Raw genomic sequence first — 19,444 nt, forward strand, 5'->3', positions numbered from 1 at the left:
AACTTCAGAAGAATATACAGGAAGTACATTTGAAATTGGGAGTCAATAAATACAGACAATAATTAGACAGGATGCAAACATTCACACCAAACCACAACTCAATTCTGTGTGGCGTCTTCCTCTGTCACTAGTAATACGTTGCTGATACAACGTTTAAGAGAAGAGACCTCTTCTAGGCAATACAGGTATTAGGGGTGTTTGTTGGTGGGTAATATTAGAAGACCAAGCAGAGTTCAGCTCTCTGAAAACATTATTTCTTTGAATAAAAAGGGTAAAGGTTGAAAATGTGAAGTTGTGGCAGGGCTTGCCTTAAAACCCCAGGAGCTCACTGGGCTCACCTTGGTGACAGGTTCTAAGAGCAACTCTGTATAAAATAAAGACCCAGAGAAGGGCCATTGTGAGTAAGTCCAATACTAATACCTGCAGGAAGAGACAATGCAAAGTTGTTGGGTTTTTTATTGATTTATGGGGGTAAGGAAATGAAGGGTCTACAGGACCTTGGAGTTTTTGCTCTGGGAATCTCAGATATGTTCATTCATATTCTTGGCAGAGAGTGAATATCATGGGAAATAGACACTTCTGTTCCACAATGAGTCACAGGACAAGATCAAAAAGATTTGCAGTAGGTTATAGTCTACAAAATCATAAAAATTAATTTTGTATCATAAAAATTAATTGTGCACATTAGAGACTGCAAATGGAAAAATCCCATTCTTTCTCTGGGAGCCTAGACTCAGAACAGCTGGCACAACCTTTTCCTAATTTTTTTTTTTAACATTCTCTACCACAGTGACTACTAAATACTAACAGCTAGAAAGTTATGCCCTTTGCTCCACAGTTTGACAAAAGCAGACTTGTTTGATCAAAGTGCAAAGAAATACCATCACTCACACAAAAGGACTTATATCTACCAAAGGCAAGACACACTCCATGCATCTCAGTAGTTCCAGCATGGATTACAACAGGAGAAATTTTCTGCTTTTACTTTTCAAAGGGAAAAAAATTTCAACTTTTTGGATCTATACTTAAACAAGAGGGTGGTGTCCCCAGTAGCTGGTCTCAATTCTTTCATGCTCCAAAGGCTGCTAAACCATAAGGTAATCAGCCCCACAGATGAGGAGGTGACTGTCACAAGCAAAATCCTGTCCCAGAACTCCAGACTGTCTGAGGCAGCTGTAGCACATACATTAGAAGCTTTATACAGCACAATGGGCATCCATCTTCACCAACAAGCATTCACAAGTCAGGAGACAGCAGTGGGAAGGGAGAGGACTGTCTGAACTAAACTGTAATTTGGCAATGAAAATACTGTAATATTATTGATAAAGCCTAATCAATTTTATTTGAAAGAAGAAAGAACGCTTTTCTTATTAGAAATTTCCTCTGATTCACTGCTACCACCGATTATATTTCTTTTTGGGTTTAGCACAACTAGTATCCAACAGGGAAATTATTTCAAATTAAGTAGTGTGATAAATTAACATACAATTCACTATGTTGATATAACTCATTTTATCACTATGATTATGCAAAGCAAAACCGTATTTATCCTGCACCAGCTTTGTTTTCTTCTGACAAGGCTATTTATCACCATAGGAAATTCCAAGTTCATAAAACTGGTTAGCTGACATTTCCAATACAATATACTTTGTGAGGAGTAACAATCCTCCTAATCAATTTTGCCAATTACATCAGCATTTGTCTTAAAACAAAATGTCTTTATCCCATACTGAAAGACCAACATGGAGTTCTTCCTAAAAGTCATGCAGGTCTAGAGAGTAAGAGACTGCATCATCATCAGTGTGAAAACAGAATAAGCAAAGTAGCAGGCAATGCAATCCAGACAGACACGGATGGATAATGAATTCTGTAACTGTAAAGTAAGAACCAAATTTTTTACAATACAGCGCAAAAGTATCATATTTTGTGAGGCTCATGAGAAATGTTAATGCACACATAGCCTGTGAATTTTTAGCTCCAAACTGTAAAACAATTTTTCTTGGAAAAATGTAAGTTATCTGCAAATTCTTCTTTCTGTATTTGAACAACTGCTTGTCAGTGACCAGATGCAGTTCCACTTTTCTAAACCAAACATTTTTGATGATCTGTTGCAAGCTGTCTTAGAAACGCAGGCAAAATTTAATCATTTTCAGGAGTGAAAAAATATGCTATTCTTCAAGATGGATGTTTGATTTAGGAATTTCCTTTTTGAGTGTAAGAAATGACAATTTTGTACTTTGAAAAGTCAACTAAGGTCAAGATTAATATAGATACATTAATTAGTTTGTTGATATCATGAATGCTTTTCTTGTCATCCCACTGATGAATGAGGGAATTTGCATCTCAGCAGGTAAACATGTTTGATACTTCCTTAATCTACTGTACAGCATTGACTACAGCCAAAAATAAGAGACAAACTGGAATACAGGGTCAAAATGATTTAGAAAACAGATTACTAGTTACAAAGGAATATGAATGAAGAATCACTTTTAAAAATAACATATATGCTGGACTGATGTGTTCCATAAATATTTTTTTTTTGCTAATGAAAGCCTCTAGGGAACAAATACTTATTTCATATGCCTTCCATTCTGCTCCAGTAATTTTAGATTTCCACTGTAGCTCTGCCTTTTATTTCCTTCTGTTTTCCTTGCCTTGGTTAGATTAGAGAGGTAGGGTGTTAATGGGGTAATTGATGAGGATTGAAGACCTATTTTCTCACCCCTTGAAGACCAGCCTGATTTGAACAAATTGAGGAGAGTGAAGCAGTCTCTTCATGTGCTCAGGAAAAGCCTTTTCCATTTCAACGTTTCCAGCTTTCAGACATGGTCCCCTTCGTTCACAAAGAAAGAACAGGTGCCAGCACAAGAAGGTTCTGAATAATTTCACAGAATGTCATCAAGGCTGCAAAAGCTCCCTTTCAACCTTCTTTATTGTTGGTGAGCATGTGAACACAAGGTGGATCCAGGAGGGGAATGCAGGGGACTAGTGCTTGCAGCTCAAACAGGGCGAGAAACAAGCTACTGTCCAGCAGTCCCCACCTCTGTTGATGCCACTTCCTTACTACTCTCGTCCTTGTGGGTACTGTTTTGTGCTGGGCACTCAAAATGCACACAGTGAAACACCTGGAGAGAACGAAAAATGAAGATAAAGCAAAACAATTTAATGCTGGCAAAAGCACAATCAAAGTAAGATGAAGTCTATATGGAAGTGTGCAGGCCAGATCAATGACAAAGTAATTAGTCAAATTAGAATGTTTCGCCATGAGGTCAAAAACATTTATCCATGGGCAATAAACTTTAGAAAAGGACACCAGTGGAGCAAGAGAAGGCCTTCAAAATATACCAACCTTTACATATGGCACTAAAAATCAGAAAAATACTTCAAAAGTGGATAGAGATATTTGTAAATTATTCTTTTCCTTGCCAAGTAGCAGAAATATCTACTACATGCTATCAGATGACAACAACAATTATATTGTCTTAAACATATCTTACAATATAATTACTTCCTCAAAAGGCTGAATGTTCACGTACACTAGAAATGAAATTTAAATCATTACCAACATGATTTTATTTCAAGATTGCCCTCTGCTGTAACAGCAATGGTAGCTCTACAGACATGTCCTGGAGTATGTAGAAAGGCATTCAGAGTGTCCACGGAGGCTGCTGCTTCATCAGATGAAATATTCCATTTCAAACAGTGATCATTTACTGATGTTTCAAACAATATCTGGGACCAGTGTACAGGTGACTGTATCTTAGAGGACCATCTGTTTAAGCATTTTTTCCATTTTATTTTCTACTTTACTTACTCTTACTTCTACTTACTTCTTGTTCTTGAAGTGCCTGGGAGGAGAAGGGGGAGGAACTCTTTAAAATTGTTACAAAACTTCTTTCCATATGATTTCTCATTGCTACGAATTGCACAACTTTGCTACAGACTAAACATAAATCTTTTCTTATACTGTTTTAAAATCTGCTATTTTCTCATGCCTTATTGTTTTAAAGCTAAAGCTTCATGAATATTAAAACCTGAATTTTAAAACTACTGTCTCGTCTTAACTTTGTATGCTTTTATGACATTTTCTATTATTCTTGTTGAGAGCAGATCATGTTTTTAAAGCTCTTCTCACAAACAAAGATAATCTCTTATAATCTTAACTGCCCTTTCCCAGACCCTTTCAAGTTAATGTGGGCAAAATCAAATACCATAAACAAGACATGGACATACTACATATTCATACAAGACTACATAATATTATATTTTCTATCCTTTCTTCAATACAACCTAAAATCCTATTGTTCTTTTTGACCATCCCTGCTCAAGTGCACACTGAGCAGACATCTGTGTTGACATGTCTGCAATAGCCCCAGGTCTTTTTTGAGGATGTAGCTAGTTAATTCCAATTCTGACAGCACACATGAAACGAATAAAAAAGTATTCACAGTCACTCGTTTTTTTTTTTTTAATCCCCATTATATTTTCTTGTGCCTCTCAGTGTAAGAATTCTTGCAGTTCTTTATACAGATACATGGTGATGCATGCTTATATTTCTATATTTATGTACATGCTCACATGCATTGCTATGCCTTTATAATATATACACTTATGAACAGATTACAAATCCACACTCATAGCCACACACAGACACATGTGCACAAAATGGTTTTTCTCTGCTATTCTTCTGGTGACTTTTTTTCTGAAGCTGAACTAATTCCTACAGCGGCATGAATTCTCTCCGTCTGTTACAGTTCTTGAGAAGCTGATTTTTGTATTTAGTTACACTTCTCGAGAAGCCCCTTTTGTACTCATCTCGCCCCCGTGTTTTTAAAGTAACAGCTATTCTCATTTTTCCAGCTGCACTTACAAGGATAAGGCCTTGCAGAAAAGAACATTCTCTCACCTCTTTAAGATGCTGCTTTCCTTGAAAGGCAGCACAGTCTAATGAATGGGATAGAAGCCTTCAAATCAGAAGATTCCATATTTCTACTGTATCTCACAACAGTAGTGTTATCATTTAAAACCTCACTTTACATAGTGATGCAGATTTTTTAAAAACAGTGTGGGTAGCACTAAAATTTATCTAATACTAGTCTAGAAAGTCAGAAGTACCTGATCCTTATATTCTAAAATTAATTTTTACTGATTCTTTCATACTAAATTCTTAATGCTCAAAACATCTGGTACATTAACAAGCCTGTGAATTTAGAACATTTTTCTCAGTTACTCTGCCACATCAAAATGTAAAGAATAGAGCATGTGAGAGAAGCATAAGACTGAGAAGCACAACTGAGCTCAACCGTTTCAGCTGGTATCGGAATTAAGTATTTCAGAACAGTATTACTAAAACAAAGAATCCTGCACGTGTTTCTCTCAAAAGAAAGAGATGACAGTTCAGCATCATCCTCTGACCCACATCAGTTATACTTCTCATGGATATTTTAAGAAAGGTCAGACATACAAAGAAGGAAGGCCAAGTACATACACACTGGTGCAGTAATTTGTAAGATAAAGCTCTCACATCAGCAACTAGGTGTCCTTTCCAGGTCAGTAATACTGAAGAGGAATAACAAGGTAAACTTACATAAAGTATCAGGTGACCTGTCTGACAAATAAATGAAGACAAGAACTAAGGAAAAGTAATCCTTTTCTCTACAAAAGTAGCATGTTTGGGAGCTCAAGAAAAAAACCCAAAGTTACAATTGTATCTTGTTCTAATATACCAAAAAAAAATTCAAATATCAGGTCAAAAAATCACTGAACATCACGTCTTCCAAAACCTGGAAAACATGGCAAAGGTAAAAACAAGTTTAAAAGATTAAATAATTCACAAAGTGGAGAAATTTTATGGGATTTTTTTGCAAGTCCAAAAGTCAACTCTTCACTTGGGGAAGTACAGATTGTGCTTCAAAGTTCAAAGGTATGTGTTGGTACAACAAGCAAGGAGTATTTTTGTACCTATTACAATAATACTCCTTGATAAAAATATGCTGCCATTAGTATATTTTATTTAAAATGAGAATGGTTTGACATAATATGCAACCAGCTGTGGGCAAATAATTATGGAAACTGCTGGTATTCTTACTGAAGAGACTACTGAGACTACAGACTCCAGAACAAACCAAGACTTCAGTTACACTATTATTATTTAAATCAGAAATATGAAAAATATCTTGCTTCCTTGTTTGGAAAGTTAAAATTTATGCCAAAATATTACAGACCATTTGTTTAATATATCTATAGATACATAAAAGTAATTTAGTAATAATGTGCACACCGATTATGTTCCTACTTTACAGGATTTAGGAGAAACTAAAAAATAATAATAAAAAAACTAAACGAAATTAGTGTTGGGTACAGATTTTAGAAACAAAAGAGGAAAAGACCAAGAACACCAGCATGTGTTTATAATTCCACTGCGCCACTACATGAATAGCTGTAACCTCAATTTACACATACTGTTCTTCACTAGTTATGCAGTGCTCTATATAAATAAATTACACAGGATATTAAAATCCTTGAAAATAGTAACCAGTTTGAAACTGGAATTATGGTTAAAAGCCTATTACTCTTCAGGGCTTAAAGCTATCTTTAAGAATTAAAAGCTGAAAGTGATATATACTGTAGGCTGGTTTGCTAGGTTCACTCAATGCACCTCATTCTTTTTTGACAAAGAGTTGAGAACGTACAGACACTGGCACGAGAGGAAACAAGACTGTCATTATGCAGTTGACAAACTCTAACTAATCCAAATGTAAGAGTGCTATCCCAAGTTCTTTGTAGAAAGTGTGAAAGTACAACGGTTGGTGGTGAACTACACGTGTGGGATGTAGACATGCATGTGTATACACAGAAGCAGCAGCGTTTGGTGCCTCTTACAGTCTTCTCATATAAAGTCCTAATCTCACAAAGACTTACAAATATTATTAAATTCACATATTGTAAATTGTTTCATTGAAGTCAAGTGTAAAATCTGGACTTCATCTGAGACAATGCACAACGATTACGAAAGACAGAAGCACAAGTAAATAAAGAGAGGATGATACTGCACTTGGTTGGTTAAGGCCCATTTTTTTTTTCTGTATAAAATTAACAATATCTCTTGGTTTGGCCACTATTATTCAAATGATTTAACAGGTATGAAAATTAATTATAAATGAATCTTATGCAAATAAGATTTTCTAAAAAATATGGGATTTTTCTTACATTTTATTAATTAAGAAGATAATATAAAGGTGATAAAAACCAAGTAATCAGAGACCATACACCTTTCTAGTGTGCTAAAATGGCATTTTCATCGTTTATCGAATAAGGATTAGTTTAAAACCCAACCCAGTAGAAATGTTTGATGGCAGTGTGGAAAGGCCAAAACCAGGAACAGACAATAACATCGTTAAACACTCACATAAGAAAAGCATTCATTCTAATTTTGCTAGATTGCCAGAGCAAAAAAATTAGGCCTGTACATTTGAGAAGACCTTATCAATTTCACTGCAAGATATGAAAACCTGTATCGTGTATTCATGAAGAATGTAGGTTTTCTTAAAAGTTCCTTACCTCATTAGCTGTGTTGCGAGTTCCAACTATTCTGATAAAAGATGCAGGCTGTTTATCAAAAGTGATTGTTTGCCAGGATCTACAAAGAAAATCCAGAAAGACATACAAATATTGAACACAGTCACAAAAGAATGCATTCAAGTGACTGTAAGTACTATTATCACTTAATAGGGCAAATAGAGAAACACCTTCCATTGCCTGAATTTTCAGCACTCCTCCCTCATGTTTATTTTTAAGTGTCTTGACTCTGCTTATGTGATTTCGTACATACCTTATACCACTATAATTTGTGTGCAGGAACATTAATCATACTATTGTAGAAAGTTAAGAAAACGGTAAAAGAAAAGAAGCCTAAAATCTAAAATCCTTGGCTAATATTGACTGTATTAGATAAACAAAAGGTCAGACAAATAAAAGTAAATGCATTCTCCTGTTAACTACTCATGAGAAATCATCAGAGCTTGATTAAAGAAATTACAGATCTAAGGAAAAAAACCCAACAAAACAAACCACCCAAAAACTCAAATAAATTCATCTCACTCTAAGTGGAGCAGTAGAGGCAGAGGAGCCAAGCTTCCTTTGTGTGGGCCAAGGTCCTTTCAGAAAATTATAAGTGACACAAAGCATTCTTTGCAGGTCAGGTCGTGAAGATTTCCCCATCCTGACATAGAGGCAGTGAGGAGAACAGACCACTACTCCTTCAGAGCTGGCATATAACTTTTTGGGCTAGACTGAGAACACTAGAGGTACAGTGGGACCAGTATAATCTTTGCTTCTCGTTCATACTCTTCTGATCTCGGTGAGGGGCAGCACCTCAAGTAATGTAATACACAGCAGGAAAAGGACACAACTTCCTACATACCTTTGTGCTTATAGAACACACTGACAGTGAAAGAGAAGAAATAAAAAGAATACCAGGAAATAGAGGTTTCGGTTTGGTACCAGTCTTCCACTATACTAGATTAGTACTTGAACACATTAAAATTTAAATTATTTTACATTCATAAAACATGCAAATGAGATACACCATTTAATTTTTCGCTGAAACAGACTATCACAGATGGTTTCAGAAATAAAATGGAGATAGGTCTAACCTGATTAACTGACTACAGAAGTAAAACATTGGATAGTTTTCCAGAATGGGTTCAGAATACCTTCAGAAGTGTTCATATAAGAAAAAAGGACCAAAGCAAAACTGGAATAAAACACTACTCACCACCAATAGACTACCCTAAAGCCTGGCAGTATGAACAGATTGGCTGCTGACTATTTGTCAGACACTTGATTTTTCCCTTAGTAGGAAAAACCTTTTGTCACAAACATTGCATTTCTGGGATTAAATTAGTCTGCTATTACTTCTATCACTGCTGTCTGGCTGTTTTTGCTTAAAGAAGATTATGAGCCCAACTGAGACTGAATTTCAAGTAGTTTACTGGTCTTACCACATCAGGTAATGGGTGTAATTAGAGTTACTCATGATAACAGAAAGGTGTGGTCTGTGGCAGGCCTCAGAGGTACAGCAGTTATCTACCTAACAGCATGGTTTATTTATATCCCTCGTGTGGCTATACCCTTAATTTAAAGCTCAGGCTGTTTCTTCATGCTCTAAATAAAATACAAAAAATGAGAATGGACTATTTTGTTGACTGTCCCAAGATCTGAAAGACTGTTATGATTTAAACATTTTCCCCCTAAACAGGTGAGTAATTATTGAATTGCTTTCTCACATTACTCTAGTACAGCCAGTCAGTTAGTCCCCATGACCAAACAGAACTTGTTACCTTAAAGTACAAAGTCCCAAAGACGAGCAGCTGGGACAATAAGATGATCACAACACTACTTCTCACAACAAAGCATTGCCATAGTTTGCATTATGTATATGCTTTCACATTTACATACATACACACTTTATGCAAGGACAATGATGCTGTAAAAATCAGATTTCCCTTTTTAGTGATTTGGAAAATATTTTAAAGCTATTAGAAATAAAAGAGTATAAAATCCTAAAGAAGCTATTAAGAACAGTCCACGCCTTCCTAGACACCAAGGTAGAGTTTGTGTTCCATGACAAGAAAATACGTTAATTAGGGATCATAGAATAGAATATAAGTGGGTCTGTATTTATTTCTACTATTTCTGAGCACTGGCCAAATAATCACTGCAAGAGCTCAGTGCAGATTTTCCAAGGACGGCAGTAAATGCCATTGTCTGTCCTATGATGTGATAACAAGAAAGTTGATGCATCTATTTGGAAATACAGCTGCAGAGCACAACAGATAGTAAGAGGGGTTGAGAAAAAGATCTCTGAAGATCGTTTTGACAACACACTTCCAGGTCAGCTCATCCAGGAAGTCCTTAATTTCTCCCACGTCCCACTTCATTAGAAGCCCTTACTTTCTGCTACAATGCTGTTCTTAGTATTGGATTATAATTACGCCTTTAATAATATTAAAACATAATGGAAAAGAGTAAAAAAATTTCTTGAGGATGTGAGGCTTGAAGGGAGATAGGTTTTTCAATAAATTCAGTCCCAAAAATATTTACTGTTTTGCTATGTGTCCATTTTGTTCCTTTCCCATCGGAAAATCAAAATTATAGACCATTTGTAGAAGAGTTATTAAAATTCAAGAATAGTGCCACTAGAGAATTAGTACTTGATTGTATAATGAGAAAATTAGGTCTCTTAGTTTATTTCCTTAGCAAAAAGAAAAAAAAGCAAAATAGAAAACACGCCAAATGGATTTGCGAAGAATCACTTTTGAAATAAGCAAGGCAAACCTTCTTCACTGGAAAGTTTCATGGATTCGGCTGCAGCAGTACATCTGAGAACATCAATACATGCAAAGCAATAGCTCTCCAGTACAGATATAATTATGCATCAAAGAGATAATTTATGCATGTAACTATACCCATATGAGAAAAGAGATTACTGACAGAACATTATCAAGGCATATCTGACCTCTTTTTGCATTTTTTGCTGATATAACAAATTCACTAAGACTTCTGTTTATGTATCAGGCCATAACAATTGTTCAGTGGTGTTCCTTGATTAAGAACATTGTGGGTAAGCCTTAAGTTTCTTTTTAACCTTCCTACTACTAGTAAAGCAGTACATGTCTAGTCATGCCATGCATATTTGCTCACTTTATATTTTCCTCACAGGAGCTAGTCTTTCTATTCTCAAAATCGCTTTTGATGGTCTTTACAAAAATTTCCTCCAAACTTTATACATAGCTCTGCCATTGATTCACACATAAGTCACTGTATTCCAGGAACAGCAGCATTCAAGTATATCAAAAGCACCTCATTTTTAGCCTGGGATTAGATAGCTCTATGTAATAGATGGCATTTCTTCACCTTTACTCCCCATATGCCAAACAAACAAATCTTCCAAACTGGTGGCAATACTTTCACTGTCTTTACCTAGGACACAGTCATAAAGAAGCTATCAGAATTTACTTCTCTCATAAAATGACATTGCTGTCTTTGGACTTTTTGTGTCTCTGTAGTCCTTATTAGTGACCCTCTAACAAATACATTTTTCAGGGTTTAGTTTTATTAAATATTCAGGCAGTGTCGATTTTTTTTTCTGCTTTGACACATGTCTTGCTGTTGATTTGTTTTAGATTTGTTGGCTCAATCTGCAGCAGTTCTGGTCATCACTTTCACAACAGAAATAATCACTACCTCAAGCTGAGGTTTACATCTATAAGAGAAGACTCAAGGCTAGCAGCCTACTCAGATTTATACCAGGGTCCTCAAGTTGAAATGCAGTACTACAAGTTATTTGGCTAGCAAATGTCCCCCGATACCACAATTCCATTTTCCAAAAGAAATTAGCCTTGTTACAGTCCTATAGTGTTTTATTTAACACTCTACATCTCACCTCAGCCACCCGACTTTTAACTGTCTTCTTCTACCCAACTCCCCTCAGGAGATGCAGTAATTGGTGATTAGCATTCCAAAGCCATGCTTGCATCCTGTGAGCCTGTCATATTTAATTACATTTTAACTATATTCGTCTTCTATAATAGCCTGAACATAATTTAGATAATTATCTTTTGCTCTCTTATTCTCTGACTCTGCCTGTCTCACTTAGAGCTTCTTGCAATAAAATCACTTTCTCTGTTCAAACATATAAACAGACTCTTGGGCCAAGTGCTTTCATCTCTCCAACGGCAACAGCTGAAAACCCAATGGCTTTGTACATCTCACAATCTCTTCACCACACTCTATTCAGAGGAAGAAAAAAATATTTGAAACCGCTCTACTTTCATGTCTGTTGTCTTTTTTCTTTATTAGGCTATTACAAGAAAAATGCAAGAAATACTCATGTCCAATAGCTTGCTATTGCTATAACTATCTATAGCTCCAAAATAGCAACTCACCTCCTAAAGAATATAATGGTTTTTTCTCAGCATTTGGAATCTTTGCCTAGTTATTTCTAAGAAAAGCTGCTATCTTTCTAAAGATTTATTACATATAATAGGACCTAAATAGTGGCTCTTTCCCATTATTTCCTTCTCTTCTGGAAAGAACAAATTGAGAAAGTAGTGGAAGCTTATCTTTTATTGAGGTTTTCTAATGAGCCACAGGCACTACAGAATACTACCAATACTACCCACTCTGTGGGCTACCAGAGCAGCACCGATCAGAGCTGAAACCAAGTTCAGGCCAAAAATATCAGACAAAAGAGAAAGCTTTGTTACATGTGACTAACATTCAAAAACTGTAACAACCACATCATATCCATATCAAGGCTTGCTTTAGGCTAAGCATGTATGTTTTCAGTGTGCACATTGTGCCTCCTCACTTTCCACGGTGACGTACAACCTCCATTTTTTGTTCCTCACTTCAAAAAGAAAAGCAGTGCAGACTGGGAAACAAATGTAACATCCATTTTACTTTCTAATACTTGTCCACACAGGCCTTGTTCTACAGTAATAGTGAAACACTTCTTAGCTTATTTGAATGCAGAATTCTTCAATTGTGACTATATTTTTTTTAAAAATGAAATTTGTAAAAGCAAATGACAGGAAAAGGAAAGAAAAGATGTATTGTCTTTCCATGTATTAGTCTGATGTCTGTACTGATAAAAATAAAACAGATTGTAATCAGTATGTGATGGTACCAAATAAAAAATGGTGTGCACACATAAGCAAGCTGACTGAGACACAAGGAGCACCGCAGCATGTTCTGCATGGTATGTTACCCCCCCTGTTCTATTAATGAATACCACACTAACCTCTCTTATGAAGTACCTATAAACACAGAAGTGTGCACTAAAAATGCTATAAAGGTAATTGTTATACACTTCCGTTTTGTTATAAAATACAAAAACGGTCTACAGCTACCTTATAAATTGCCTATAAACCCCATGTTTTCCACCATAACAGTACTGAACAATAAAGTGAAGTAATGCTTCCTCTCCTGTTACAGCTGTAATTTAACATATTAATTCAGAGAGACAGACCCATAAAGCACAGAATTCAGACTGCATAGCTGGCTCAGCCACCCCTTTGCCATCCAGCCTCCCAAGCCACTGAGGAGGAAGACAAAGCATGAGAAAGACAATATTTTGAGGAATCAAAGGTCATCAACACTTCCGTTTTTAAATCAAAGTCAAATTAAGTGCAGTTCTATCCCTGGTCTACCTCTACTAAAACTGAGTTTCCATCTATTCTGCTAATCATCACGACAGCACTTTTTCAAAAAGGGGTCTGTCAAACATGAGACTTCTAAAGACGCAAGGAAGGTGCAAGCTGGAAGTAACAGCTTTTTCTCTGCTGCTCTCAGAGACAGAGGCAAACCGGACCTAATAATACATCTTGGTTATATTTATGTGATAGTCCACTGATGAGTTACCAAATATACTTTATGCAGTATAGTGAAAAAAACCCAAAAAACACAAAAAAGACCCCAAAAAGGACTTGAAATTCTAACAGAGGTAAGAAAAACGGTTAATAGAAATATAACAAGAGTATGGAATAAATGTGAGAATAATAATAAATATTAAAGGTCATCTATCACAGATTTTGTTACATAATAGCTTTATATATTGACAAATAAAAACATATATTCACACCTTTTGGGAAACTTCCACTCAAATGTTTTTATTCTAAATATACCTCCCATAAGGAATACATAATTCTGAAAGAATCGGAACTAAACTTATTTATAGCAATTTCTATGACTAGTCACTCACACCAATCCAAACAAAACATCTGTCCTCTATAAGAATACTTTCTTAAACTGCCATAAACATTTTATTACATAGGGTTTGTTGTAGAAACCAAATGCGGGTTTGATGAAACAGACCTATTATGACAATTCTGACATAAAATAGATTGATAAAGTCCATACTGACTTTCTGACATCTTTATAAAGCTTCTAACATGAAAGACTTCTTATAGTAACATCTGCTTTCACAGTTTCAGTGCTGACATTTTTGCTTTTTTAGAAAAAATATTACACGAAGAAAATGTTAAAATACAGTCAAATTGAACTATGGTAAAACTGAATGTACTCATTATTTTTCTAACTAAATGAACTAATCAATTTTCAAATATTTACACCACTGTAGGCAACTGTTAGCATTTTTGTCCTGCATAAGCTCATATAATCTAGCTTACTTACACATATTTCCAATTTCAATAGGTTGTCTTTCTGTACTTCCAAAAATATGGATTATATTTAAAAAATCTTACACAAAATTAAATTATTAGCAATTTGTTGGCAATTTTCTGGCAGAATGCCACAAGCCAAATTTCTATGCTGTAGCAAGAACTGTGCATGTAGTACCTACAAGATACATCCTTAGGGGATGGCAGTGGCAGCGGAGGAAGGCTGTGAACTTGAGTAACTTGACCTATGATCTTACTTCTGTGTACACCAGAGCACACACACACAAGACAAGTCTGCATAATCCTAGGGGTTGAATTGGTTTTGTGGTGTTTATTCTCTACCAATAGTCATTGTTCCTGACGTTCACATTGGTAGCAAAGATATGAAAAGCCATCCAATGCAATAACATACCCAGTAATACAACTAATGGGATGCTTTCAACTTTGAAGACTTCTCCCACCCATAAACCTTACAACAGATTGTAAGCTATTTTTATTATATAACTCCTCATACCAAGGGAATAGTTGATTAATAACAAATATATAAACAATACTTTCAGAGATATGAGACAGAATCATGCTCCCTATTATTCAGTTTCTTTGCAGCGTGAACGCTAACGCTGTATTTATCGCACTTGTCTCTTACGTTCCCCTGGGTGTAATTTCATAGCCACTCGTAAAAACTTCACATTTACAGCAACCGCCCTTCTATTACTGTCGATAACATCTAATTGACATGTCAAATCTCCAAGGAATGCAGTAAATTGAACCACAGCCTCTAAGAAGAATAAAACAGTGAAAAAAGTAAATCAGCATGTGCCTCCTCCTAACAGCAATACAAATACTGAGGTTTGGTAATGGAAGGGAGGAAAACTGTTACCCTTTCTACTACCACACTGAATTATCTATTAACCTCAAGGTCAGAAAAGAAAGCCTTGTGACCTCAGACTGAAATTCGCCTACAAAATACCGTGAACCTGAATCCATGACTGCAGTAATTTTAGACATGAGAGTAAAGTGAACTAAGAAAGACAAAAGTAACACATATAACTTTTGCTTCTCTTACTGTGTTATAGAACAGAAAAAAATGTAACTCCCTTACAATAGTGTCTGACAAACTAAATTTTAGTATTTAGATAGAAACTCTATGCCTTAAAAATTTATATACAAAGAGCTGAGTAAAATTCACAAATACAATATGAAAAACAAAGGAAACATGACTCATGATTAAAGAGCACAAAACAAAGTCAAGCAAAACTTGCTTAAGTAGCAACCAAGGTAACAGAAAAAAGGCAGAATGATTTTACGTAGTTGAAGTATATGAAATCCATTAAGAAAGAAAAATTAGTTGACAAGGACAGAAGAAAAATAATATCATGAAATTAGGTAACATGATGTTCTGTACTGGTATTGAGAAAAAAAAAAATTTCCTTACTGTGGGAATTCAGTGTAATAGAAAAGCAAAGAGCAGAATGAAAGCACCATCCCTTGAAGTATATGAAAAAAGCCTGACAACGAATTAATCTAAAAAAAAATAAACCACATACCACATAGGGCAGAAATCCCCAAAGGATGAACCTAAAGATATAATAATTCTTCAGCTTTGTGATTCATGGTTATAATCTGTCCTTCTAAATACATTACTGTGAATAAATCAATGGCTTAATACTGCATAAATCTCAATGCAGTATATTTGTAACCCTAAAGACCATACCTGTTTTGGCCAGCATAATCAAATTTCATCAAACTTTCCAGAGTTTTGATGAAATTAGATCCTGAATATCAACAACATAGTTAGGGCAAATCTCTGACATCTGACTGGTCTCCTGACTATACAAGATGTCAACAATTGCTATATTATTCAATAACTTTTCCTGTAAGAAAGGGCTACAGACAAAATAGCAACTTACCATCTAGATCATGAACTCTTTCTTATTCATTAGTTTATTAGATTATCTTATGCAACAACAAATTTCAAAGTAAATGAATATGACCACAAAACAACAGTTCAAGCATCAGGTATTCCTTTCTTATCTCAGGGAGAGAAATGCACCAGTGTCACAGGAGACATCTACAATTTGGGTAACTATTTTGTAGCAATATTTACTTACACAGGTGCTGAGTCTGCATGTGTGGGTGTGTCTGCATGCATGTGGGTATATGCATGCATGCACAGACATTTTTAAAAGAGAGAATTTATGACTGTGAAGACAATCTAATGTACTGCCACAGGATCATTCCATAATATAAAAGCAGTAATCTGCACTGCTGAGTCCTTAACCAGACAGAGCTGAAAGTTTGTTTCTGTTACCATTGGGAAAAAACCCCTTTGCTTAACAGGATGCAAGACAGCAGCAGTATTCTTATCCTAGTAAGAAAATTTGAATTTCTGTACCATTAAACAAAGTTAGCAATAGTTGGTGCAGACCTCTTAAGACCACAGGCTTTTGCAGAATTGCTTAACGTTATAGATCAAAATGGGACCCAAATATTTGAAGGGGGATATATAAGTATTCATAGCCTGTATGAACAATCAGTCACAGAGGAAGGATGACAGAATTTACAAATTTCTGCGAAGAGCAAGTCTATTTTCTACTGAAACGTCAGTATGATAAGAAATAATTAAAATAATTCCTGAAAGTAAATGAATGTTTGCTTTGATTTTTATTTTAAATAGAAGACTATGCAATGATATTTTGGACATACTTAATTAGCACTTTTTAAAATATGTATTTTTCTAGATTATATTAGTAATACATACATCTATTTATATCATTAACTTAACAGCTTTTACTGGCCTCCAAAGAGACATTCAAGTCTTAGATGACATGGGGGAAAATTTCCTTATCTAAAAGAAACTGTGGGTATTATTAGGTGTTGCTTATTCTCTCTGAGGCAGAACTGAGCTAACATCCAAACTGATGTTGGAGTTACTGCGTTGTTCTCTCCACTCTCCTCACAGTAACGCGGATGAAGAGGAGCTGAGAACACGCCAGCCACGTGGCAAATGAGAGTAAAGCAAAACTTTAATGCACATGGCACATGTAGAGCTGCAGTGAAACAAGTGCATAGAAAAACATTCAGGGGAGACTAAGACACTTTGCAACTCCTTGTTACACTGTTCAAGGCTTGTTCAAAAGATCCATGTATATTTGTGGCTGAAAAGCAAACACAGTGATCTGACGGTACAAGTGGAAAAAGAGAAAAGACAAATTAACAATTTGAAAACCTTCCTGTGATCCTGAATCACCACTAAGATACACAACTTCAGGGAAGCTAGATCTTTCTTCAATCAAGCTAGAATCATCTAAAAGCTAGCAAATGAAACATTAGATATAGAGCTTACACACTTCTGAGAGGCTCCTAATGCTCTGAAATGGAAACTCCGCTTTCTCTCTGTGAAATCTTAATTCTTTGTGCTCAATAAGACACAGGTCTGTGAAGCTGAAGTCTCTTTCTTCTTTTGCCTTATTAGAATCTTTCAAAATGTGAGCAGATAAACACAAGGAAAAATATGTTCTTCAACGCCTCTATCGTGCAGGGCTTAAAAGCTCAATAATTACACAAAATGACCCTTTATATCTGTCTAACTTGCTCCAGTAGGCATTGCTAGTGGCATAATGAACAGACTAATGAGAACTCTTAGTTTATTTTTGTGAAGTGAGACTTGAAATTGAGCTTAACAATGTAGCAATTTCACAGACATCTTGCTTGAACATATTTCATCCTGCATTGCATGAATGTGGCTACAGTGGGTTAGGCAACCCTGGAGCAGGCATCTGGATTTCACGGAGTTGCTGTGAAATTTGCTTCATGTGAAGTATATTTCAACTATGGATGAACCATAGTTCAAATATACTCTGTTTGACAGAAGAGGTACAAGAATGGTTTTGCTGTGGAACCGACTTAATGTAAAACAGGATGAAGTACAGTCAAAATACTCTGTTTGACATCACAGGCACAAGAGCAGTTCCTTTTATCCTGTTCCACCCCATCACTCAGGAGCTCAGGCATGAGACAGAATTAAGGACTACACAAAAATTAGGAAAAATGTTATTTTCTTATTCTAGTATGACAGGCATGCAAAACTGATGGGAAGCATCAGAAAGAGTGATGTAGGCATAGAGGCAGATGAAAGGCAAAAGAGTTGAGAAATACTACAGCCATTTTATTATGAGAGAGAAGGCCTATGGAAGTGGTTAAGGAGAAGAATGATGAATGAAAACGGATGTGAGGGAATTCTAGGGATGGGATCATACAGTGAAGTGAAGGAACTAGAAGAGAACAGGAGGAAAAAGTTACTATGTTTGTGGCTAAGTATAAGAAGCTACAAACGTAAGTAATGTGCCACATGCAGTTATGAGGAAAGGTATTCACACACTTCAAATATTATTTCTATAGCAGAAGAAATAATCATATCATGATAGACATTAAACTGGTTTCACAAAAGTACACCCAGAAAAAAAAAAATCAAAACCCAAGTTTGCCACTAACATTCTTTAAAGCAGAAGTACTATAGAAAAAAATTCTCAGAACTGAGATGAGATTCAGAATTTGAAATAGCTATTACATAAGATAACAAACAATAGAAACATGAAATTAAGTTTGGAAGTTTTTAAACATTTATCAAAACAGCAATATATTCCGAATAACAAAAAAAATTAAACAATATATAATGTTGTATGTTATAAACCTTCTGAAAATAAGGTAATGCCCACAAGAAAATCATAAAACTCCCAAAACAGCCATATAGACAGGTGATACAAACTGCCTTAGAACTGCTGATCCATAAATAATATTCATTGTTTCCCAAATTCTATCAGAGTATTAGATCCTTTTTTCTTACTGGGGAATTGACCACGGTATGCCTGTTGCCAATGTATTAGATCCATTTCACAACAACTACACAGGAGAACTTTAAAGAATGATACTGAGTTGATGAGCATTGTGATAGCCTGCTTTGTATTTGTCTTTGCAGGGTTTATTCTATCAGAAGTGTCATTAACTCTGAAGTCTGACTCTCCTACTGGCCTTTGGTATCTTGTGTTTTTCATTTGACTTTCAAACTCTGTCAGCAAATTCTTCTAACAAGTGCAAGTCTCTGTTGTTCAACACTAACATGCTCGAGTCCACTTATAATAAATGTTTTTAAAAATAGAAGGGAACATGACTGTTTTTCATTACTGTCATACTGTGTAGGGAGAAACAGCTTATTGTGGAAAAGAAAAAAAAAAAAGCCTCCACAGAGCATCTGAAAATTG

The 19,444-nt window shown here is 35.5% G+C and overlaps 1 protein-coding gene across 3 annotated transcripts in view; it reads right to left on the bottom strand.

Annotated features, from left to right (window-relative positions):
• Window positions 1–438: 438 nt before the first annotated feature.
• Window positions 439–19,444, bottom strand: part of BTBD9 (BTB domain containing 9) — a 111,625-nt gene continuing 92,619 nt past the window's right edge. For 2 of the 3 annotated variants that reach the window (XM_027735018.2, XM_039389464.1), the window contains 3 exons: window positions 7,561–7,639; window positions 3,831–3,848; window positions 439–3,125 (listed from right to left, as the gene is read on the bottom strand). In XM_027735018.2, the coding sequence (XP_027590819.1) occupies window positions 3,021–3,125; window positions 3,831–3,848; window positions 7,561–7,639 (202 nt within the window). In that variant the 3' untranslated portion in view covers window positions 439–3,020. The remainder of the gene's footprint in view (window positions 3,126–3,830; window positions 3,849–7,560; window positions 7,640–19,444) is intronic. The other variant, XM_039389465.1, reaches the window with a different exon arrangement.

Source organism: Pipra filicauda, unplaced genomic scaffold (assembly GCF_003945595.2).
Source record: "Pipra filicauda isolate LSUMZ 115617 unplaced genomic scaffold, ASM394559v2 scaffold72_size3293161_pilon, whole genome shotgun sequence".
Classification (NCBI taxonomy): domain Eukaryota; kingdom Metazoa; phylum Chordata; class Aves; order Passeriformes; family Pipridae; genus Pipra; species Pipra filicauda.